We start from the raw sequence: 25332 nt of genomic DNA, 5'->3' as shown, positions 1-25332 counted from the left end.
AGAACCTCCACTATATTTTACATTTGGGATTGGGTTCTTTTCATTACAGCCATCCTTCTTTTTACATCAAACCCACCTTGAGTGCCTATTGCCCAAAAGCTCCATTTTTGTTACATCAGACCGTAGAACGCGGTTCCAGTCAAAGTTGTAGTCATGTTTCACAAACTTCAGATGCTTCCGTTTGTGGTTAACTGACAGAAAAGGGCTTTGTTTCTGGCAAACCTTCCAAATAATCTGTTGGCATGGAGGTGACATCTGATGGTGGTTTTGGACACTTGGAAACCCCAAGATTTTACTTTTTCTTGTAATTCACCAACAGTGATCCTTGGGATTTTTTTTTTTGGCCTCTGTTACCATCCTCCTCACTGTACGTGGGGGCAAAATAAACTGGGGTCCTTTTCAAGGCAAGTTTGTAACAGTTCCAGTTGGTGACTTTTGCACTTGTTGTACATTGCTTTGGATAAGAGTGTCTGCTAAACACCATGTAATGTAATGTGACCACTTTATTATTGCCCTAACAGTAGAAATGGACATTTTCAGATGAGTAGCTATAAATTTTTTATAACCATTCCCTGACTTATGCAGGTTAACACACTTCTCCCTCATTTGGTTTGTGTGTTCTCTTATCTTTCCCATGTTGATGGATCACTAAGGGAATTTGACCTCTGCGTCACCTCACATTTGTGGCCCAGTTAATCAGGAGGTCATGGACCACAGCTTGAAAGTCCTGACACACTCCAATTAACTCAGACATGTACAATTTAAATGGGAAACATGCTTCAGTGCCATTGTGTTCACTATCATTTCCAGGGGTGCCAATAATAGTGGCACACGTGTTTTTGCTGAAAATTGTTTATTGATGAGTGATTTGTTTTTCTCTGAATAAAAGTATTTCAGTTAAAGGTTGGATTTCTCATTTTTTTCAGTGTGAGATGAAGTTACTTCGCTTATGGGTGGATGTTTTTCTAACCCTTTTTTACTAATGTTTACAAGGGAAGCCAGTAATCATGGAGGGCCCTGTAGTAATAACTAATTCACAGGAGTTGTATGGGAGAAGTTCTAGATAATGTTAGGCTAATAATAAAAATTAAAAACAATTTTATTTAACAAAGAGAAACATATAATTGCTGATAGTGTGTAATTTATTTTCTACACACAGCTTTTTCTGGTATATCAGGTTCTGCTTTTCATTTCCTTTCTCTCCAAGTACAAACTAGTATTTCGCAACATATTAATCTTCAACAGAAACTCATATGATCTTTGTGTCATCTGAAACTATGCTTCTGTCTGCAAATGCTGTCTGTGTTTATGGTTTTGACTGAAGAAAAAGGTTGTATCACAGGATAAACAAGGCATTCAGAGTTTTATGTAATGCTTTTATGTCACCTGCATAGGGCACGCACACACACAAAAAAACCACACTGGAAAGTTTTTAAACAAATGTCTCAATTCAACATTTAAAAATGTAAAAATATCAATTTAATTTTTTTCAGGTAAATAAATTTAATCTAGGCTTAGTTCACTATTGTTGTGCCTCCTGAAGTAAATGTGAACAAAGATTTCTCTTTAAGTATTTATATTTTAGAATTCTGCGATTTTTTTCTTAATATTTTCTGAATAAATACATTAAATACATTGCATGCAGTTAACCATCTGATTAGTTTGAAGCTATGGTTAAATTTCATGCAAACACGAATCTTATTGAAATATAATAATGTACATTAACACCTGAAGTACAAAACAAAAATAATATATGCAGTATTTAAACTTGGATTACAGTGTCAATGATTAATTTCTATTAAATTAAGATTCAGTCTTTTAAAATACTTTGTTACTGTACTATAACTACTGTACTGTTACTGTATTGTTATTGTAATATAATAAACTACACTTAATATTCACAAACAAGGTTAGATTCAAATATTTTACCCTTATGAAATATCATCTTTCACACTTTCTCCAAACAAGTTTCTTCGGGATTCACATATTAGCATACGTTGCTTCGTATTCACCAGCGTATTCGTAGGGGTACTCCTGTTCATATGGCTCCTCAACCTGAAAGGACTGAGTAAAGGGTAGGATTATAATGTACACATGACACTGTATACATTTATACTATGTGCATATAATCATTTTAAGTATAAAACTGTTTAAAGAAGATACATACACTTTTTGCATCTTTATGTGGTTGTTTACTCACTCTCACAAATGTCTCAAAAAGAGCAATACTTCATATTCCTTACTCTTTATATCAAATCAAAAGGTATTTATTACACAATAGATTAATTCATATTCCTTGCTCTTCATGTCAGAAATACATGAGAGTATTGGCTCTTATGTGAAATCAAAAACTGATGTATAGATTTACTATATTAAAAATACAGGCCCCATGTCAGGAACTCAATACATCAAAAGTAAGTACACCTTTCATAGATAGATAGATACTTACTTACTTACTTAGATACATACTTACTTAGATACTTAGTTGTACTTACTTAGATACTTGCACTTACTTACTTAGATACTTAGACATGGTGGTGTAGTGGTTAGCACAGTCGCCTCACAGCAAGAAGGTTCCGGGTTCAAACCCAGCGGCTGGTGAGGGCCTTTCTGTGTGGAGTTTGCATGTTCTCCCCGTGTCTGCGTGGGTTTCCTCCGGGTGCTCCGGTTTCCCCCACAATGCAAAGACATGCAGTTAGGTTGACATGGGGTGGCCTTGGGCTGAGGTGCCCTTGAGCAAGGTACCCAGCCCCTGACTGCTCCCCGGGCGCTGTAGTGTGGCTGCCCCAGGGGCGTGTTTAGCCTATTTTTGGGGGTGCTCAAGCACCCCCAAAAACGAGCTCAGCACCCTCAAAAACACTGCTTTTGGACGTAATTTTCAGAAATAAGTGCCCTTGCACACTGCGCAATGAATGTGTGTGCGGGCGTGTGTGTGTTCTTGAATTCACCTGTTACGTGATAGTTCTATGACCAGTAAAATCCCTCTCCTCCTTGCGTCCCCTCTGATTGGGTTGCCTGTCCGCGCGAGTGCTTGCTACGACATGGTGTTTTTTTTAACTGGATTCCACGCCGATGAGGAACTCGAAGTAGCACCTGAGTATTACTGGCATAGCGAGATGTGAAGGTACGGACTGGAGTTACAATTGTTAAACACAACACAATAATATGCATAATGCAATATTGATGTTCCCTGGTCTATGAACAGAATGATAAAAACGACATTTATCATCCATATCGAGATACTTTTGTGCAGAGCTGTACAAGTGCTACGGTGCTAGACCACCGTGCGTTAGTCAATTTTATTTAATGTAACATAGCGTTTACTAATGTAAACTAATGTAAAATCATAATAATACATACTATTATTACACAATACACAATAACACATTAATTAACAATTACCACTGTTCAAAATGAATAGCTCCAACATTACAAATGCAGTAGTAGGTCTTGTTTAGTTAAAAATATAACGTAAATATTTGTGTCAGTGGTTGTAAATGTGTAGATATCATAGTTTATTGGGTCAGCTTCTGTTAAAACATTGCATAAGTCTAGTCTTGTCTAGTCTAGTCTTCTTGTCTAGTTAAGTCTAGTCTAAATGCGGAATAAACACGGAAACACTGTCGTTCAAGCCAGGTGCCTCTGTCAGCTCTGGGGGCTAAGCACCCCCAAAGATCAGATGCTAGAATCGCCCCTGGGCTGCCCACTGCTCTGGGTGTGTGTGCGTGTGTTCACTGCTTCAGATGGGTTAAATGCAGAGGATGAATTTCACTGTGCTTGAAGTGTGCATGTGACAAATAAAGGTTTCTACTTCTACTAGACACTTACTTCTTACTTACTTAGACACTTACTTAGATAGATACTTACTTTATTCATCCAAGGAAAATAAGGCATCCAGTAGCTTATATGACACACAAATGCAAAACAATAACAACAACAACAACAACAAAAATCCCTCACAGAAGACAATTGTGAGATGATCACAGATTCTAGGCAGTATGCATAGTGGAAGTGGTTCAGTAGGATGTTATGGTAGAATAGAACGTAAACAGCAATAGAAATTAATGATACCAATCTTTTAATACCATAAATACATACTAGAATTAAAATATTTAATAAAAAAGATTCTTGAATATTTTTTCAATACTTTGTATCTCCACCTTTATTTTTGATGACAGACTCAATCCTCCCCAGCATGAAGGATACCCAAATTTCTGGAGAGATGTTTTTTTTTTTCCAGTTGTTCTTTGCTGGAGAGGTCGTGTTGCTCTACCATTCTCTTTAAAATACCCCAAAGGTGTTCTAATGCATTCAAGACATACTTGGCCGGTCATAGTTTATCTTCTTCAGAAACTCTTGTATGATTTTGGCAGTGTGCTTTGGATCTTTATCATGCTGGAATATTCCTCTTCTGCCAAAATTCTGGAGACCTTGTCAGCCAGTATTTTGGGATATCTCCAAGCTGTCACAGTCCGGTCCAGTTCATCCATGCCAAGTTTGTGGGACTTCCATGCTGGCTCCAGACCAGATCCGGGACAGGAATTCAGTCCTGCCCTGCTGTAGGCCATTTTCCCGGAAGTGGCACTCCCATACCTGCTACCACTCCTCTCCCATCGCCAGGGCCTTCTTAAGAGCTGTTTGGAGCTACTCCAGTTGCCAGACTGTCTCTAGCAGACTTTCCTTGCCTTGCTACAGCCCTTTGGTATTGTGACTTCTTGATTCCCCCTGCCTATATCGTTCCATGTTTTTATGCCTCCGCCACCGTAAGGTGCAGGAGGCATTATGTTTTCGGGTTGTCCACCTGTCCGTGCGTGCATGCGTGTGTCCGTGCGTGCGTCCGTCCCGAAACCTTGTGAACGTGATATCTCAAAGGCTAATGAAAGGAATTTCACCAAACTTTCACCATTTGTGTGCTTTGGGACAAACATGAACTGATTAGATTTTGAGATCAAAAGGTCTAAGGTCAAGGTCACTGTGAGTTCAAATGTCTGTCCGAAAACCTTGTGAACACAATATCTCCAAGGCAAATACAAGTACTTTCACCAGGTCAAGATTACTGTGAGGTCAAATGTCCATCCCCAGATCACAACTTAATAAGGCGTGTGGTCTACCAGGTGGAGGCATCCCCATCGACGCCGTTGGCGTCGAGTTCTATCTAGTTTTGTCTAGTTTTCTGTCCAGTTTTTGCCCCGTTGTACCTGCCTGTTCCTTTGGATTGTGTATTTGCTTCCTCTGCCTGGGTTTCCCTTGTCCCTGTTTTCTTCAGTTTTTGTGAAGGTTTTTTCTGTCCTGTTTTTGTCCCTGACCGTGCCTGCCTGCTCTTCTGTGTTTTGACCTCTTGGCCCGTTCTTTGACCACTGATTTTTGCCTGAGCCCTATTATACCTCTGCCCTGTACTTCATTAAAAAGTTTCTTTTGTACACTGCCTGTCTTGAGTCTGCTCTTGGGTCCTCACTTCACCTCAGCTCGCCATTTCTAACACAGGCATTCATTGTGCCATTTACAGTTGCGGTCAGAAGTTTACATACAGTGACATGAATGTCATCTTGGATATGAATGTCATGGCAATATTTGGGCTTTCAGTAATTTCTTTGAACTGTTCTTTTTCTGTGGCAGAATGATTGTACAGCATACATCTTTAATTTAAAAAAACACTAGAATTTGGTGCACAAGTTTTAATTTTCTTTGGGTTTTTTGAAATCAACACAGGGTCAAAATTATACATACAGGTCAAAAATGTACATACACTCGATTATTAATTCAGAGGTGCTGAAACTTCCAAAATGTCTTTTGTCTTGCCAAGTCCAAGGTCTCTTAACTTCCTGGTAATGATCCTGATTGATGACAGCTGGTAGCTTCTCTGTGCCTTCATAAAAAGGGTTTGTTTAGAGCACTAATTGGATTGACCAACACACAGTAAAATGGGAAAGTCCAAGGAGCTCAGTGCAGATCTGAGAAAGATGATCACAGATATTCACAACTCAGGAATGTCTCTTGAAGCCATTTCTAAACAACTGCAGATCCCAAGATCAGTTCAAACAATTGTATGCAAGTTATTGTGAGGTGTAGTCACTTTGCCAAGCCACTTTGCTTTAGGAAAACCCAAACTGTCACCCTCAGCTGAAAGGAAATTGGTTTGGAAGGTCAGGAACAACCTGGGAACCACCATGGCACAGCCCTGCCATGAACTGGAAGCTGATGGATCACTGTCTACAGTTCAGTGAGTTTTATATCACCATGGACTAAGAGTCTGCTATCCAAGAAATAACCCCCTGCTCCAAAATTGACACCTTCAACCTTAACTAAAGTTTGAAGCTGACCACAGACAAAGAAAAAAGCCTTCTGGAGGATAACTATATGGTCAAATGAGACAAAGATTGAGTTGTTTGGCCACAATGACCACCATGTACAGAGGGACACTGTACCAACTGGTGGTGGTGGTTAGGATCATCATGCTCTGGGGCCGTTTTGTTGCCAGAAGAACTGGTTCATTGCACAAAGTGGATGGAATAATGGAGGACTACTTCAAAATTCTTCAGCATAAACCATCAGAAACTTGAACACGACTTGGGAGTTGCAACAGGACAGTGAACCCAAACACACATCAGAGCTAGTTGTGGAGGATAAAGCAGGCTAACATATGTGAAAATATATGGACCGTACTTATAACTCAAGTCCATGCCTAAAAAAAAAATTAATTAATTGAACTCTACCAATTCTACCATGAAGAGTTGTGAAATATCCCACCAGAATTCTGCCAGAAGCTTGTTCATGGTAAACAAAAATGTTTGGTCAAGGTGAATCTTGTGAAGGGACATTTTACCTAAATATTAGGTGTGCTGTATGTATATTTTTTGACCCTGTATGTATAATTTTGACCCTGTGTTGATTTCAGAAACCCCAAAGAAAATTAAAACTTGTGTACTGAATTCTAGTGTTGTTTTTTAAAAAGATGTATGCTGTACAGTCATTCTGTGACAGAAAAAGAACAGTTCAAAGAAATGACTGTTAGACCAAATATTGCCATGACATTCATATCTAAGATGACATTCATGTCACTGTATGTAAACTTCTGACCACAACTGTATATGTAAATGTTATCTCCCAAACACATTTTTCTCTCATGCAGCCCCATATCACCACACTTCCACCTCCGTGCTTCCTTGTCAGGACTATGCTTTCACTGCAATAGTCCTGGCCAGTTTCCTGCCAAGCATGCTGGATCCAATCTGAGCCAAACAAATTTATCTTGGTCTCACCTGACCAAAGAATGTGCTCTCAATATTCATCAGGCTTCTTTTCATAATATAATCCAAGTTGTCTGCTGAAGAACGAGCAAGCAAGGTACACCCCCCGACACTGTCCAATGAGGTTGACCGTATGCAATGTCCTTCGCACTGTCTGAGCTGTTACAGAAAATCTGATTTCCACTGATATCCCCTTTGCCAAGTGTGAAGCACTTGCCTGTCTTTTTTTTAGAACTAGATTTGTGCAAGTAGCATATTGTCTGTGATGTCATTATAGAGGTTTTCGACCCACGTGACCGTTGCCATGTCAACAAATAGCCGGCGCCATTTTGACGGTCACAAATATGGCGACTACCGGTAGCGATACACTGTTGATCATGACGAAGTCTCATTGTCGAGTATTTTATCCGGCCTAGATGACACGAGTAAGAAGCAATATCACCAGAAACTCAATGATGCTGGTGTACGTGATCCGTACACGTTACCAGGCTATCTTTTTCTGGTTTTGCAGCGCTGCAGCGCGGGTGATCTTCCTGACCTGCAGTCAGGCGTGTGGGAAATACCAGGGAAAAAACATAAAAGAAAAAGGAGCGAGATGCAGAAAACACCTTCACTATCCAGCGACGTCGGGCATTTACAGGGCGAGCAGAGGGAGAGGTATTTCCAAAAATTGAGGTTAGCAGGCTTAGAGAACGACGTTTACCTGCTTCCACCAGGATTGTTCACTGATGTACGGAAGTACACCAAGCCCTCGTCTTTACCTGACTTCGGCCCACATGATCTGTATACCTATGTCATTAAAAACCAGGCTGGGTAACATGCCTACATCAGCGAGTCGTCCCTGGAGCCGGTGGTCGCCATCTTATTACAGCTAAGGTTTGTTCACATTTTCATTTACTTTTGGTCCTCAGGATAAACAAAATGTTATTAAATGTCATTGAAATAACTTCTTAGTCTGTTGAGACATGGCCCGTTATAAATTTGCTGTTACCAGGCAATGACCAAGAACTGTATTATTAGGGTCGGTGTAGTTGTAGCAGTGCACTAGCAGCTAGCTGTTAGCACTAGCTAATGTCAACAACAGTAGCTAGTATGTTACTGTAGCAATGTTTACGTTCAGTCATTTGGATGACTGTTAAAACCTTTCAGTCTCAAGTTTTTCCTTTACTGTATTTACTAGTTTACTGAGCTAGCGTGCTAGCTCCCTCCCAGCCTGCCCGAGCTAGCGCGCTCGCTCCCAGCCTGCCCGAGCGCGCTAGCTCAGTAAACTAGTAAATACAATAAAGGAAAAACTTGAGACTGAAAGGTTTTAACAGTCATCCAAATGACTGAACGTAAACATTGCTACAGTAACATACTAGCTACTGTTGTTGACATTAGCTAGCTTGACCTTCAAAATGGCGGACACCGGGGCGTCACGTCACCTGTGACGTCACGTCGAAATCCTCTATAGGAGGATGTCCACTGTGTCTCTGATTAGTGGTACTATGGGTCGTTCTATACCTCCAAATTACTGCTGACTGATTTTTAGTTGGTCACCTATCTTACCGAGTTGATTTCCATCTTTGTGAAGTCTCACAATCAGATTTTCAGATTTGTCTGTCAATTCTTTTCCATGTGGAGCCATGATGCAGACATGCAGATAGACGCAGCTCATAGGTCAACACTGAGAAAGTACTAGTGTTCACAGGTCATTTTATAAACAGGTTCATGCAATTAGGCTAACTGGAAATCACAGGTGTAGTGAGTTTTGTGTCAATGATCACAGGTTTTCTAAATTCACTTTTGTAGCATTGAGTTTCAACTTTGGGGCCTGTAGTATTTATTTATTTTTTTGGATTGTTCAGGAAACAATCTAAACTCTACTTGTTAATTTATAAATAATGCATTTATTGCAGGTGATACAATTTTGAACCATTTAACATTTATAAAGTGATTATTACACAGGGGTGTACCCATTTCTGTTGTATATTGTATTCATTTTAAATATTTTATTAATGCAAGATTGCAAAAAGGGAAAAAGATTGAGTGAACCTACTGTCATGTTGCCGTACACATGTTGACTTCCATCATAGCATGGGCTCATATCTTTGCATTTCCTGCAAATTGAATGACATTGTAACTTAAACTACATTCACGTAAAGTTGAAATGTTCAATAAAATACTTCAGTTTATACAAATAGTACTCCTCCTCCTCCTCCTCCTCCTACTACTACTATAGTATACATAATTTCCTGTGATTCAAATTGGCTGCATGTATAGAGACGGATCTACTGTGTAAAAATACCTTTCTGGCTCAGATGACCTGGTCACATTCATTTCTGTCTTTGGCTGTGGTGTTACAAGGGATTCATTGCTCCTACTTTTTTTTTGGGGGGGGGGGAATAAATACAATTTTTTTTTTATATATATATATATATATATATATATATATATATATATATATATATATATATATATATATATATATATTTAGTTGCTCAAAAAAGATAATTTCTTACCTGCGTTTTTTTATCCACACCAAGAGGCCAACAGTCACCACAAGAAATGCAGTGGCACCAATCGAAATGTACAGAAACTTGCCTGAAAAAACTTATCAGTAAAACAGTGTCAGGTTATATGCTTGGAAATTTTAATGCATGATATTTTAACCCTCATGTTTAGTTCTTAGAAGTCCCACTGAGCTCGGGTTTCCATTTTTTATCATGCATTTTACAATAATATAGTATTATAATTAATTAAAATGGCCAGTATATCACAATCTTACTGATAAGAACATCATGTTGGTTTACTACATTGCTTTACTTTTCTACATTGCCCAAAATACCAGCTTAACTGTTCTTCCACTTGTAGCAAAATGGGTCATTTTAACTTGAACACTGGGGTTAAATATCACACATAGCACATTCACATGGTTGAAATCTGTGTTATAAATATTGCTTCTCACGGTTGTGTGTCTCACGGCTGTGTGGCACTTGTAAAGTCATGGTGTAGTTCCCCTGACTGTTCATGGCTTGGCAGTGTACAATGTCAGAGAAGCCATGTGCCCCCTTAAGGGTCACTATAGTCAGCGTGCCATGTTTCTCTTCGTGAGTTCTGCGCAGCTCTGATGATGGGTCTGCACCCCACAGCTTGATATCACTGATGGGATGGGAGTCTACTATACAGATACATGTCACTCCTGAGATGTCCTCAGAACAAGAGGACCCAACTTTAATCTCGGGAGGATCTGAGGGGAAACATTTGCAAAAATGTCTACATTTAGATCACTTGTAAGGTACAAAAAAAACCCTTTGGCATCATGAACTATATGCAGGATTATCCGCCTTAAGAGTACATACAGTTTATTCACTGGTTAAAATACAATTCCTATAAAATATGTTTATAGAGATCAGCAGGCATTCCCTCCAAGTTTACTCACATAATACACTGAGCTGTGTTGGTCTGGAGTTGGCTTGTCCCTCTGTGTTAATGGCTGTGCAGTAGAAGGTTCCTATGTGTCTGGACACATTCTTCAGTGTGAAAGTCTGTCCTTCTGACAGCAAGGTCTCACCATCAGTAAACCAGTGGTATGTGTGGGGAGCAGGATTACTGTCGCTGGAGCAGGTCATGTTCAAGGTGCTGCCCTCAACCACTGAAACCTCTGAAACCACTGCGACATTTTCTGGAGCATCTATCACAACCACGCACAACTGTTAAAACTTTTTTGAGCACATTGAGCAAATTTATCATCATCTTTACACTTTGAAACATCACTGAAAAAAAAATAGGCTGTGGATTTAAAATGAAAAAATCATGTACATCGGTTGCACACATTAAAATCATGTTCACTTGACCAAATTTAGTCATTTTCAATGTACCAACTTTTGTCATGTTTAACAAACATGATTTATTCATCTCATCTCATTATCTCTAGCCGCTTTATCCTTCTACAGGGTCGCAGGCAAGCTGGAGCCTATCCCAGCTGACTATGGGCGAAAGGCGGGGTACACCCTGGACAAGTCGCCAGGTCATCACAGGGCTGACACATAGACACAGACAACCATTCACACCTACGGTCAATTTAGAGTCACCAGTTAACCTAACCTGCATGTCTTTGGACTGTGGGGGAAACCAGAGCACCCGGAGGAAACCCACGCGGACACGGGGAGAACATGCAAACTCCGCACAGAAAGGCCCTCGCCAGCCCCGGGGCTCGAACCCAGGACCTTCTTGCTGTGAGGCGACAGCGCTAACCACTACACCACCGTGCCGCCCCTGATTTATTCATGTTAACACAATTTTTTTTGTCAATCAAACATGTTTTATTTGCTAATATGGAGGGTTTTTTTTACGTTAGCTGTGTTTAATTATCCTATGTTAAATTAACATGACTGATTTGCATCCTCAGCATTTATAACTAACTTGTTGAAGCCAAATGTTTTTTCCCCTTGGTTTTGTACATCTTCCCTGCTGGATTAAAGTTAATACTCTATGGTGGACTGAACCTGAAAATGTCTGGCCTTGCCTAGCTCGTGCACCTGCACCCGCTGCTGACGTCTTCAAAATGGGCGGAGTTACTAAGCAAAACATAACTTTTTTTCTTTTCTCCCAACATGACTGAAATTCATAGATTTGACATTCCTCAAAAATCAATCAGTTCTACATGATTTATATATGTTTAGAGAGGTAGCATAAAGAAATCATGCCATGTATATTAATTTCATTTTTGTAAATTCCACAATCCCCATTTTCCCCTTTTTTCAGTGATTGCAAGTTTAATAAAGTACTCAGAAATAGTCCCAGAATTTATATTACCAACAGGCCAGTGGCGGCTGGTGGTCTCTGAAATAGGGGAAGCTCAGTTTTTTTAAATAATTTTTTTTAATTATTTGCTATTTGCCATTAGTCAATTATTTGTAAATTTGTTGTTATTTATATGTGAATTCTGCCATGTTCTTCTCGGACTCTGCCAAGTAAACTTAAGCATGCACATGAACTTAAGTGTTCCTTGCTTTTCTCATGCCTTTTGTATGCCCTGTCAAAGTTGGCCAAATCTCCAAAACCCAGTTTTGACCAAACAATACATCCCGGTGATGGTCTCATTAAGAGACACGGCCCACCGTACATTTTCTTGGTCAAAGCCCTCCCAGTTAGTTTACTTTGTCAGATCAAGACAGCTGAAATGAGTGGTTGTATCTCCTTGACTTTTGAATTAAATCAATCTTGGGCATTGATCTGCCCCGTTGTTTAATTTTGAGCCTCTCCTTATAAGGAACAGAATCAAATGTCTTCTCCAAAATCAGGTCAACAGCATTACCAATGTTTTCCATTTCGCACAGCTAACAGCTGGCTAGATTTCCCCTCCCTTTGCCCAGCTTAAAATAAACAGCTTTTACTGAATTGAAACAAAAGCAAGTAACAAACTCTATATTTACAATTTTATTTACAGTATATACAAATGGAAATAGGAACTGTATATTGGTAGGAAAAGAACGAGAATGAGCAGCAGCTAGTCTCATGACTTCACTTGAACACACCACATGGACTGAGCTTGAATCCCTCCAATTAATGCGATGTATAATTTTAAAACGCTGTCAGTCATTCAAAAGAGATTTGAGAGTTCCTCCAATCATCATTCAGAAGCCCAGTGTCCAGTCCCACCTTACTGTCAGCGACTCTCCATAGACCCTCAATGAAGCCGGGTGTCCGGAAATTACATTTTAAAAGCATATTGTCCAATAAATGTCTAACTTTGCTGCACTAAAATCAAAACATATCCTGTAGTGGCATTAAACTACAGAGACGCTGAGCATCAGTGGGTTTTCAATGGGTTGTGCTTCCACAGGCTTCTATGGGGAAACAATCACGTGATCAGATTATGATGACCAGCAAAAAATAACTGCTGAACTAACTAGCCATAAAGCTGAGCACTTTCTAGCACAAAATATCGATTGGAAATGAGAGAGTTAAGTAGTGTAAATACATATTTAACAGACAAACTTTATCTTGATATTTTACAGGAAGCTGGGCTTCTCTTGTAGTCTTCGAGCAGTCACCTCTGCAACAGGCCCTGAATAGCTTAAAAATGAGTTACAAGTTTGTGTGACTGTGACTAACTCTGAGATGGTGACAGATATCTCTGTTTAGTTATTTACTCGCTGTCAGACAAAGTATTTTAAGTTCACTGGAGTTTTCTTTTTAATTTAAAAAAAAAAAAACCCCGATAGCTTGACATATACGAATATTATGTTGTTATTTATAATAGTTAATTAATAACATTTTAGTTTAACTATAGTGCATAGTGCTTTGTCCAAAACAAACAAGCAAACAAACAAACAATCTGAAACAGAAGTACTAAATTAATAAGTATTTAAGTACAAGTCAGATTCCATCCAGGATGCATTCCTGCCTTGTGCTCAGAGTTCCTGGGATAGGCTCAAAATCAACTGTGGATAAAGTTTACTGTTAGTGAAAATAAACTAATTAATGAATACAATTGTTTTAGTGGGCGGCACAGTGGTGTAGTGGTTAGCGCTGTCGCCTCACAGCAAGAAGGTCTGGGTTCGAACCCCGGGGCCGGCGAGGGCCTTTCTGTGCGGAGTTTGCATGTTCTCCCCGTGTCCGCGTGGGTTTCCTCCGGGTGCTCCGGTTTCCCCCACAGTCCAAAGACATGCAGGTTAGGTTAACTGGTGGCTCTAAATTGACCGTAGGTGTGAATGTGAGTGTGAATGGTTGTCTGGGTCTCTGTGTCAGCCCTGTGATGACCTGGCGACTTGTCCAGGGTGTACCCCGCCTTTCGCCCGTAGTCAGCTGGGATAGGCTCCAGCTTGCCTGCGACCCTGTAGAAGGATAAAGCGGCTAGAGATAATGAGAATTGTTTTAGTTGGAGCCTATGTGCATTTGAAAACTCATACAAGAACAGTGAGTCTGTATCAAAGATGTAATAAATAAAAATAAGTTTAAATTATATAGCGCCTTTCATAGACGCAAGGTTGCTTTACAGGGGGGAAAAATTGCTAGACTAAACAGAGGAGGAGGAGGAAGAGAAGTATTTATGGAAAAGAAAAGTCTTTAAATCAGATTTGAAGATTGAGAAAGAAGAGCAGTCATGGAGAGATTGAAGGAGAGAATTCCAGAGATTGGGGGTCATGGTGCTGAAGGACCTGCCTCCTAAGGTGGATAGTCTGGTGCATGGGATGGTAAGTAGGTTGCATATACGTAGATGTGATCAATATATTGATTTTAAAATATAAAATAACAATCAGAAATCGGTGGCACGGTGGTGTAGTGGTTAGCGCTGTCGCCTCACAGCAAGAAGGTCCGGGTTCGAGCCCCGTGGCCGGCGAGGGCCTTTCTGTGCAGAGTTTGCATGTTCTCCCCGTGTCCGCGTGGGTTTCCTCCGGGTGCTCCGGTTTCCCCCACAGTCCAAAGACATGCAGGTTAGCTAACTGGTGACTCTAAATTGACCGTAGGTGTGAATGTGAGTGTGAATGGTTGTCTGTGTCTATGTGTCAGCCCTGTGATGACCTGGCGACTTGTCCAGGGTGTACCCCGCCTTTCGCCCGTAGTCAGCTGGGATAGGCTCCAGCTTGCCTGCGACCCTGTAGAACAGGATAAAGCGGCTAGAGATAATGAGATGAGATAAACAATCAGAAACCATCCATCTTGTCAAAGCTTAAACATAGTAAAATGAAATATGTATAATTTACTTCTGCTCCATAAACCAACACAAAGTAGATTTCTAAGAATACTCAGCCAAACCCAATCACATGACTTGTCACATGATCTGCTACCCTGTTAGTGCGCTAGACTGCTAATCACAACCACCTGTTCCCCATTAGCACACTACTCATAAATAACCCACTAACTACTCGCTAGTGGTTTCCGATGAGGAAATGATGCTCCATGAAGCATTTCAGGCTTTGAGCAATTAAAGAAAGGCATGTTATAATGTAAAACTGTTTTTAGATCAGTACTGTGGGTACAAACTAACGTTTGTACTAGTAAGAATGAAATAAAAAAGCTGATATAAGCCACATCAAATAAAGCAATTTTTTGAAAGTGTATTATACTTTAGTATAGCATAGACATGAAATTATACAAGTGATACATGTGGCCAGAGACATTTTCCTGCATGTTTATACAACTTGTAATGCTCATAGTTGTATTGTTATTATGGGCCATTGATTTAATTATGTCTGTAAGATTAAAATCTAGTGTGATTCACCTGAACAGTGATGTGTTTCTTTAAATCAGGCTTTGAGACTGAATATGCATGTACATCATCAGATTGACGCTACATGAAACAACAAAATGGGACATTCTCAAAGCAGCACGGTGGTGTAGTGGTTAGCACTGCTGCCTCACAGCAAGAAGGTTCTGGGTTCGAGCTCAGTGGCCAATGGGGGCCTTTCTGTGTGGAGTTTGCATGTTCTCCCTGTGTCTGTGTGGGTTTCCTCCGGGTGCTCCGGTTTCCCCCACAGTCCAAAGACATGCGGTTAGGTTAACATGGGGGTGTCCTTGGGCTGAAGTGCCCTTGAGCAAGGTGCCTAACCCCCAACTGCTCCCCGGGCTCTGGGTATGTGTGTATGTTCATTGCTCACTTGTGTGTGTGCATGCGTGTGTTCACTGCTTCAGATGGGTTAAATGCAGAGGTTAAATTTCACTGTGCTTGAGTGTGCATGTGACAAAGGCTTCTTCTTCTTCTTCTTCTTCTTCTTCTTCTTCTTCAATCCCTAAATTCATGCCATGGATTCAAGTCAAGGGAGATCATTCAGGAATTGAGCTGTAGAATTATGTTCTGACTTGTAACCAAGCAAAATGTTGAAGGTTAATTCTCCTATGAGTTTGCCAAAGGACAAAAATGTACAGTATTACTCTCCAGGTTTAAGCCCATAGAGGTACATGTTCTCTCATCTGCCAACTGGCTTTGTGAAAGTGACTTTAATTTGATGTATAAAATATATCTCATCTCATTATCTCTAGCCGCTTTATCCTTCTACAGGGTCGCAGGCAAGCTGGAGCCTATCCCAGCTGACTACGGGCGAAAGGCGGGGTACACCCTGGACAAGTCGCCAGGTCATCACAGGGCTGACACATAGACACAGACAACCATTCACACTCACATTCACACCTACGCTCAATTTAGAGTCACCAGTTAACCTAACCTGCATGTCTTTGGACTGTGGGGGAAACCGGAGCACCCGGAGGAAACCCACGCGGACACGGGGAGAACATGCAAACTCCACACAGAAAGGCCCTCGCCGGCCCCGGGGCTCGAACCCAGGACCTTCTTGCTGTGAGGCGACAGCGCTAACCACTACACCACCGTGCCGCCCTGTATAAAATATATGTTCTAGAAAAGATTTTTACTTACATTTTACTTCAAGAGTTGTCCTGCTGCTACTTTTCTTGCCTCCTGGAAATTGAGCTGTGCAGTTGAGAGTTTTCTTGTGGTCTGTTCTGGACAGTGTAAAGCTCAGAGATGATGTAATCTTCCACTGGCCATTGGTTTGCTGCAGTGATTGGCTGCTATGTGTTCCTTTGTGGCTCCAGGTGAACTTGGGTGGGTCAGAGGGACAAGAGTGAACCACTGAACAGGTGGTGGTCACCCTTTTCCCTGAACTCATTTCTTCAGGGATGGCTAGATTAATTTGTCCTGGAGAATCTGAAACAACAACAACAACAACAACAAAAACAGCCATGAAAAGTGTACCAGAATTCCATGCATAGATAATTGGAACATACTTAGCCCAGTTGGATGATAATAATAATAATAATAATAATAATAATAATAATAATAATAATAATAATAATAATCAGTGCATTGGACCATGGTATGGCAGAAATTTATGATTTCATGACTTTCCAGCTAAACTAAATCCTGTAATGACTCATTTGAAGGAGCATCATGTTTAGTTGTTAACTTGGGAATAGTTTTCAACTTTTGTAGATTGCTACCTGCAAAGAATTTCACACAGTCACATTCATATTGTATAAGAGAGTATTTACTATGCCCTCTTGCCACAACATAAGTTTCTCAGCTTGTCACATATACAGTACTGGCCTGCAGGCTTCACTTTTTCTGTCATTATTTTTTGTGTGGAGATATGGAACAAAAATAAATGCATGTTTAAATTTTATTTAATATCAAATCATATAAGATATGAACTGTATGAACACACCATTCTGGTACGGCTATAAAAAACATGTCAGTTTACCCAAAACCTGACGAGACAAAACAGTTCCATTCTCAAGAAAGAATGAAATAAGCTGAATCCTCACGCAGGGACACACACATTTTTAACAATAAATTTAAACAATTTTATATTTCTAAACCACAAGAAAAAAAAAACCCTGTAACATTAACTGTCCCAACTCTCTACATCGGGCCTTTTTTGGGGGGGTTGGGGGGAGGTTGTTAAGTAGGATACTCTAAGGGGCAACATTTAACTTCTGATTTAATCTAAAACTGTCAGTAAACCTGCTGGTGAAGAGCTGACTACAAACACGGACAGCTCAAACTACAACTCCCAGAACACACAGTACCCTCTATCTCCCGCCTTCTAACACACAGCTGATATCCATTTTCTCATCACCTGCCCCTGCATATAAACACCAGTCACACAAGCACCCAATGCAAAGTATTGTTCTGGTTCACCGATCATACCAAGCCTTGTTATCTCTCTGACTACCTTTCTACCATTCTGATCTTTGCTAGTGTTTCTCGTTTCCTCGATCTCTGTTTACCTCTGATATTCTGTTTGACTATTGCCCAACCCTAGTGTGTTTACTAATCTTGATTCTTGTCTTTCGATTTGGCTTGGTTCGCTATTCTTAAGCTGTCTTCCGCTGCACATACATCCGTAGGTGCCTGCGTACTCACAAAAACCTGATTGGTTGAAATTAATTTATGGGAATACAAACTGTCCCAAGTCTCCCTGCTCTCCCTTACTATAACGACAGAAAATACAAAACACATCTTCATTGTTAAAATGGTATAGAGTGGATATAAAAAGTCTACACACCCCTACTAAAATGACAAGTTTTTTGTGATTAAAAAAAATGAAACGAAGATAAATCCAGGCAGAAGTTATTCCGCCTTTATTGCAAAATTACAATCTATACATAGAAGGTGAAAACAAATCAGAAACTGTTTAACAGGAAAAAAGGGAAAACAGTAAATCATACAAAAACCTAGTTCCATTAGTGTGCACACTCCTTAACTTAGTTGAAGCCCCTTTTGATTTTATTACAGCACTCAGTCTTCTTGGGTAAGAGTCTATTAGTTTGGCACATCTGGACCTGGCAATTTTTGCCCACTCCACCTTGCAAAAAAAAATGACCAGATCTGTCAAATTGTGAGGACATCTCCTGTGCACAGCTCTCGTCAGGTCATCCCACAGATTTTCAGTTGGATTAAAGTCTTGGCTCTGGCTGGGCCATTCCAGAACATTGGTCCTCTTTTGGTGAAGTCACTACTTTGTTGATTTAGATGAAGGCTTTGGGTCGTTGTCATGCTGAAAGGTGAAATTCCTCTTCAGCTTCCTAGGAGATGCTTGAAGGTTTTGTGCCAAAATAGACTGATCTTTGGAGCTATTCATGATTTCATCCACTTTGACTAAAGTCCCAGTTCCAGCTGAAGAAAAGCAGCCCCAACACATGATGCTGCTTCCTTTATAGTTCACTGTGGGTAATGTTGTTCTTCTGATTCATGTTAAAACTATAATGACTCTCCTGGTTATACAGTTATAATTTGTGACTATATAGGACACCGTTATAGAAGAAAGTTCTTTATAATCACGCTATCTTTTATCACCCAAATGAGAATAGGTTCCCTTTTGAGTCTGGTTCCTCTCAAGGTTTCTTCCTTGTGTCGTCTGAGGGAGTTTTTCCTTGCCACTGTTCAGGGATGAGAATGAAAAATATTTAAAAAGTCTGAAAAAAAGCCAGGGGTTTGGGGGCCGCAGGCACCCAGCGGGGCCCAGGGGCAGAGCCCCGGTGGGGGCCCAGGGGGCGGGAGCTAATGATTTTTAGCTTTTTTTTTTTTTTTTACCCCAAAGCCATTAATTTTCTCAGCAAAAAGTTGCAATTTATTTGGAAATAAATTCCCCTTCTTGGTGGACTACCAGGTGAAAATGATTAATATGGTACAAGAGACTTGTTTTTAATCAATTCACATTTGATGATTTCAAAAAATCAATGCACCTTTTCATATAAACGAGCTCTACAGTATTATATTTCTGCATTTTTGCTATTCATGTCTTTGAATACTCTAATCCTTTAAAATGAAGTGCAAACCAGAAAAAAGTTCTGTCATCTTAAGCTTTCTTCTGATGTTATCATGGTAGCAGGAGGTCTTGCATATTAAGCAGGCAGCATTCAACATCACTTATCACTTCCCTTTCAACTGTTGTGTGTACTAACTAGGTTTTATCTGGACAGGATGTTGTGTAATGTAATACATATACCATATGGTCAATTTGAAGATCAAGATGGTGATTTTGAATTAAAGAACAGGCATGTACAATTGGCATTACATATTGGAAATTTTTTTTAAATCAAAAACTACAAGTTCATCTTGGCCTAAAGAATTTGGGCAGACGCTCCCGCGCTGCACATGCCAGCAATCCCCCCCCCACCACCACCACCACCACCACCATCCCCCTATGAAATAAGTAGGAGAGTTATACATGCTATCATACCTAAAATTTTATCAGAAATATAGATATGATACTATGATTCTCCCCAACATGCTACATTAGATAAGCTAACCCCATTTATTAAAGATACACACTTATATATGACATGTATTTTATATACGCGCGCACACACACACACACACACACACACACACACACACACACACACCATGGCATTGATTCATGCGATATACAGTACATTATAAATATAATGAATCATTGAACAGGCAAAATAATTTTCGACCTACCTTTGTGTTTTTTGGTGTATATGTGAAGTTCGATAGTCCTTGCCCCTCTACTAGCGTAGTTTATCATGTCAGAACACAATGAGCAAAGTACTTTTCCTGGGACGTCTATTTTCCGTATGTGATCACCAAGCTTCGTTGTGACAGTCTGCTTGTTGATCTCAACATTCAGTGTTCTTTCTAACCAAGCCCATCGAAAACAGTTCTTTATTCCTGCACCTTTATCAATCTCCCTCGCTCGATCTTCTTCTTTCTTATCTAGGACTTTTGCCATTGTCGATATGCTAAAATATCCCGCCTGAATACATGTGTCTTTCCGATGTTACCAATGCGTATCGTCAAACAGTGTGTATGGTTGGTGAACGGCGATTGCAAGCCACACGTGGAGAGCATGTGTACTTGTGTTTATACACTGCATGCGATGGGATTTCCCGAAAATTATCGTAAATAAGTCGAACACTGTCGCAAAAGTGAATGTTAATTACGACATGTCGAAAGACTCGAGTGTGTTAACCCGGAGCCCACCAAGAATCAAGACGTTATAAGGTGACCACAGATCATTAACCATCTCCCCCCCCCCCCCCCCCCCCCGAAAAATTCTCAACGGATTTACATCGATCTCAAAAACGATCATTTTGGTCTGAAAAAGTCGGAAATCCGCCGATCGGTGGAAAATTCTCATCCCTACACTGTTGCCACAGGCTTGCTCATCAGGGATAAATTAGGGATAAAATTAGCTCATGTTTAAAGTCTTTAATTTTCTTTAAAGCTGCTTTGCGACAATGTCTGTTGTTAAAAGTGCTATAAAAATAAACTTGACTTGACTTGATGATGTGCTGTGTTATTTTAGTGCCAAGCATACCTTTTGGAATGATGGCCAAATAGTTCAACCTTGGTCTCATCAGACTATAATACATATTTCTACATGGTTGTAAGAGACTAGCTATAACTTTTTGCAAAGTTTAACCAGGCTTGGACGTTTTGCTTTGTGAGTAAAGGCTTTTGTCTTGCTACCCTACCCTGCAACCCAGACATATGAAGAATATGACTGATTATTGTTACATGTAGGGAATAACCGGTACTTTCCAGGAAATCCTGCAGCTCCTTTAATGTTGTTGTAGGCCTCTTGGTGGCTTCCATGACCAGTTTTCTCCTTGTCTTCTCATTTTGGAAGAATGTCCTGATCTTGGAAGAGTCACTGTTGAGCCATATTTTCTCCACTTGTTGACTGTCTTCATTGTGCTCCATGGGATGTTTAATGCTTTGGATACTTTTTTTTTTAGCCCCTGACCTGATTGATACCTTTCAATGATGAGATTCTGTTCATATTTTGAAAACTCTTTGTTGACCATGGCTTTTGGAGTATGATGCAACCAAGAGGATATCAGAATAATTCTACAGGAACAGCCAAACTTTATCTGAGGTCAATCAGAGCCAATTTAATTGATATCAGGTGTATACTAACTACTATTTAAGATGAGACTGAATGTGATTGGTTGATTCTGAACACATCCATCCATCCATCCATCCATCCATCCATCCATCCATCCATCCATTATTCATAGCTGCTTATTCTGTGCAGGGTTGCGGGCAAGCTGGAGCCTATCCCAGCTGACTATGGGCGAGAGGCGGGGTACACCCTGTACAAGTCGCCAGATCATCGCAGGGCTGACACATAGAGACAAACAACCATTCACACTCACATTCACACCTATGGTCAATTTAGAGCCACCAATTAGCCTAACCTGCATGTCTTTGGACCGTGGGGAAAACTGGCGCACCCGGAAGAAACCCACGCAGACGTGGGGAGAGCATACAAACTCCGCACAGAAAGGCCCTCGCCGGCCTCTGGGCTCAAACCCAGGACCTTCTTGCTGTGAGGCGACAGTGCTAACCACTGTACCACCCCCATTTGCTGTCTTCCTGCATATAAATTTTAATAAGCCAACTTCTTTATGTGTTAAAACTTATACAATTAACAGATTGGACCTAAGTACATTTTTTAAAAATGAATAACACTCACCTTTTATTGTAATAGACACTTTATTGTGAATGAATGAGTACTTGTTGAAATCTTCAATCTCAATCCGGAATGTGAATGGGCCATTATCACTACGACGCAAAGGGTCGATTTTCAGAGAGCAGTTATGGTGACTTAAGTCACCCCAGAGGCTCGTCCGCTGCTGGAATGCGGTGCTGATTTTGGACGTGACCGGATGGTAGACTTTCTCATTAGAATCCATTAGCCAGATTCCTACGAGGTGGGAAACCTTCCTGTCTGCACCAGGATACCTAAACAGGCATGGAATCACCACACATGAGCCCTCGAGGCCAACTACGGATTGAGGAACCTCGGCATTCCATGACTCGCTCTCAGCTGGAGACGCTGCAAAGTATGAGTAAAGATCAGTTTTCCAGTGTGGTTAACTTGTTTTTAGACACAGACTGTGAGAAAGACTGCCAGTAATCACCAGGTGACTTTTGCTTCATGGTTTTATCACTACAACTCTCTCCTGAAAAATTGTGGAATATAAAAGTATGGCTTTACAGGTTTTGATAGGATGCAACACAAGCAGGTTTTTGAAATTTAAACCTGCTTGTGTTGCATTCTATCAAAACCTGAAATTTAAACCTGCTTTTATTAAAATATAGTATAAAGTACATTTAAAAATAATCATTTTTGGATACATTAATATTAATATAGAAATTAAGAAAAAAGTATTGCTTTCTTATTCTTATTTTCTTTATTATAGGCAAAATTCCATTTCTATAACTGTTAAATGCATAAACAAATGGAAATCCTTACAGATTATTAAATGCACTGCTTTAAAAGACTACCATATTTTCTAAAGTGTAGAATCTAAACATTTTGTTTCTGAGAGGCACAGAAACATTACACTGATTATATGATTATATGCACATTCACATGTTTATAATGTTGATTATTTGCACATTAATGTTGTAGACGTGCCACCAGGTTCATGCAATAAATTAAAATAATAATTAAAAAATGTTCTTATAGTAGTTTCTCAAAAATACATATAGAGTTTGCTCTACCCACCTTTGAGCCAGAGGGCATACATGTACAACAACCAGCAGCTAAATGGCATCTTCTTCTCTTAGTGATGAACCTGGAAAGATGATTCCATCAATTATTATTATGTAGCATTTTAGATAAACTGCACTTCATTTGTAATGTGTTTCATATACAGTACCAGTCAAAAGTTTGGACACCCCTACTCATTCATAGTTTTTTTCTGTATTTTGACTATTTTCTACATTGTAGAACGATACTGAAGACATCAAAATTATGAAATAACATAAGGAACATATATGGAATTGTGCGGTAAACAAAAAAGTGTTCACAACCAAAATATGTTTCATATTTTAGATTCTTCAAAGTAGCCACTGTTTACCTTGATGACGCTTTGCACACTATTAGCATTATCTTCACAAGCTTCATGAGGTAGTCACCTAGAATGCTTTTCAATTAACAGGTGCCTCGTCAAAAGTTAATTAGTGCAATTTCTTGCTTTCTTAATGCGTTTGAGATCAAACAGTAAATAGTAAATAATAAAAATACAGTAAATAGCCCTATTCCACAACTGTAGTCATCCACATTATGTCAAGAACCACTCAACTAAGTAAAGAGAAATGACATCCATCATTACTTTAAGACATGAAGTGACTTTTAATTAATAAAAATATAGAAAAAACATTGAATTAGAAGGTGTATCCAAACTTTTAACTCATACTGTATATAGAAGGGAGTGTACATATTTATATCAGTGGAATAGAAAAGCATCTTTCAATAATAATTTTTGAAATGCAAAACTGCTTACTTACCCCTCCACCACAAATAGCACTGTCCTTGATCACAAGATAACTGTCTTTGAGTACTCTTCATTTGTTCCTTTTTCATAGTTGCAGTTTTAGTCATTTGCCAGTTCCTATTTTTCTCCTACAAAGAACAGATGTTAATGCAGAAACTTTGAATATGTAACGCACTTCTACACAACCACTTTGCCAGGTTAATGATCTGGTATCACTATGTGTTTCAAGTCAAGTCAACTTTATTGTCAAATATGCTATACATGCTCGACATACAGCACAGATGAAATTTCAGTCCTCTCTGACCCACGGTGCAAACAGGCAATGCAATAAAAAAAAATATATATATAATAATTGAAATAAACAATATAAACAGTATAAACATTCTAGATAAGAAATAGACATAGACTAAACACACACACACACACACACACACACACACACACACACACGTATATAAATTGGAGCAAAAGGACATAAAATAAACAGTCAAGGGCACTTGAGGTATAGCAGGTAAACATGAAATAAGCAGTATAAACAATAAACTAATAGCTGTTAAGGTGAGGTAGTGCGGAATAGTGCAAATGAGCGAGGTAAAGTGAAATGTGCAGTCCCTGAGTTCAGTTTGTGAATGAATGTTGAGAGTACGTGTGTGTGTGTGTTGGGGGGGGACTGTGAGGGTGACATGATGTCAGATGCTGAAGGGGGGTCAGGGGGGTGTGCGGGCAGAATCTGTGGCAGGGGGCAGAGGGGGGAGGAGGGGCAGAACAGGGAGGGAGTTGAGCCTCCTGACCGCCTGGTGAAAGAAACTGTCCATGAGCCTGCTGGTTTTGGCCCGGAGACTCCGCAGTCTCCTCCCTGACGGCAGCAGGCTGAAGAGGCTGTGAGATGGGTGGGTGGGGTCACCTGCAATCCTGATGGCTTTGTGGGTGAGGCAGGAGTTATAGATATCCATAAGAGAAGGGAGAGAGACACCAATGATCCTCTCAGCTGCTCTCACGATGCGCTGCAGAGTCTTGCAGCAGGACACGGTGCAGGCGCCATACCACATTGACCTCATTGTCATCTTCATGAAACCAGTTTGAGGTGACTTTTGCTTTGTAACATGGGGCATTATCATGCTGGAAGTAGCTATTAGAAGATGAGCAAATTGTTTCCATGAAGGGATGAACACGGTCAGCAACAATACTCAAATAGGTTGTGGTATTCAAGCTATGATTGATTGGTATTAACAGGCCCAAAGTGTGATCAGAAAACATTCCTCACACCATTACACCACCTCCACCAGCCTGGACTGTTGACAAAAGGCAGGTTGGGTCCATGGAT

The 25332-nt window shown here is 40.0% G+C and overlaps 1 protein-coding gene across 2 annotated transcripts; it reads right to left on the bottom strand.

The window, feature by feature from the left end:
• Positions 1-1761: 1761 nt before the first annotated feature.
• On the bottom strand, positions 1762-24082 carry LOC132864738 (sialoadhesin-like). Of its 2 annotated transcripts, none has more exons than XM_060898152.1 (10): positions 24022-24082; positions 23237-23306; positions 22199-22561; positions 16606-16896; positions 10669-10920; positions 10195-10476; positions 9749-9839; positions 9535-9609; positions 9286-9346; positions 1762-2064 (listed from the first exon to the last, which is right to left on the bottom strand). In XM_060898152.1, the coding sequence occupies exons 2-10, from the start codon at positions 23283-23285 to the stop codon at positions 1981-1983; spliced, it is 1548 nt and encodes a 515-aa protein (XP_060754135.1). In that variant the 5' UTR covers positions 23286-23306; positions 24022-24082; the 3' UTR covers positions 1762-1980. The 2 variants fall into 2 exon arrangements, with proteins under 2 accessions (XP_060754135.1, XP_060754136.1); XM_060898153.1 differs by having other exon boundaries at positions 9749-9830.
• Positions 24083-25332: the final 1250 nt, after the last annotated feature.

Source organism: Neoarius graeffei, chromosome 17, assembly GCF_027579695.1.
Source record: "Neoarius graeffei isolate fNeoGra1 chromosome 17, fNeoGra1.pri, whole genome shotgun sequence".
Classification (NCBI taxonomy): Eukaryota; Metazoa; Chordata; class Actinopteri; order Siluriformes; family Ariidae; genus Neoarius; species Neoarius graeffei.
The sequence above is the reverse complement of the archived record's forward strand: the minus strand, read 5'-3'. Positions and strand labels throughout refer to the sequence as shown.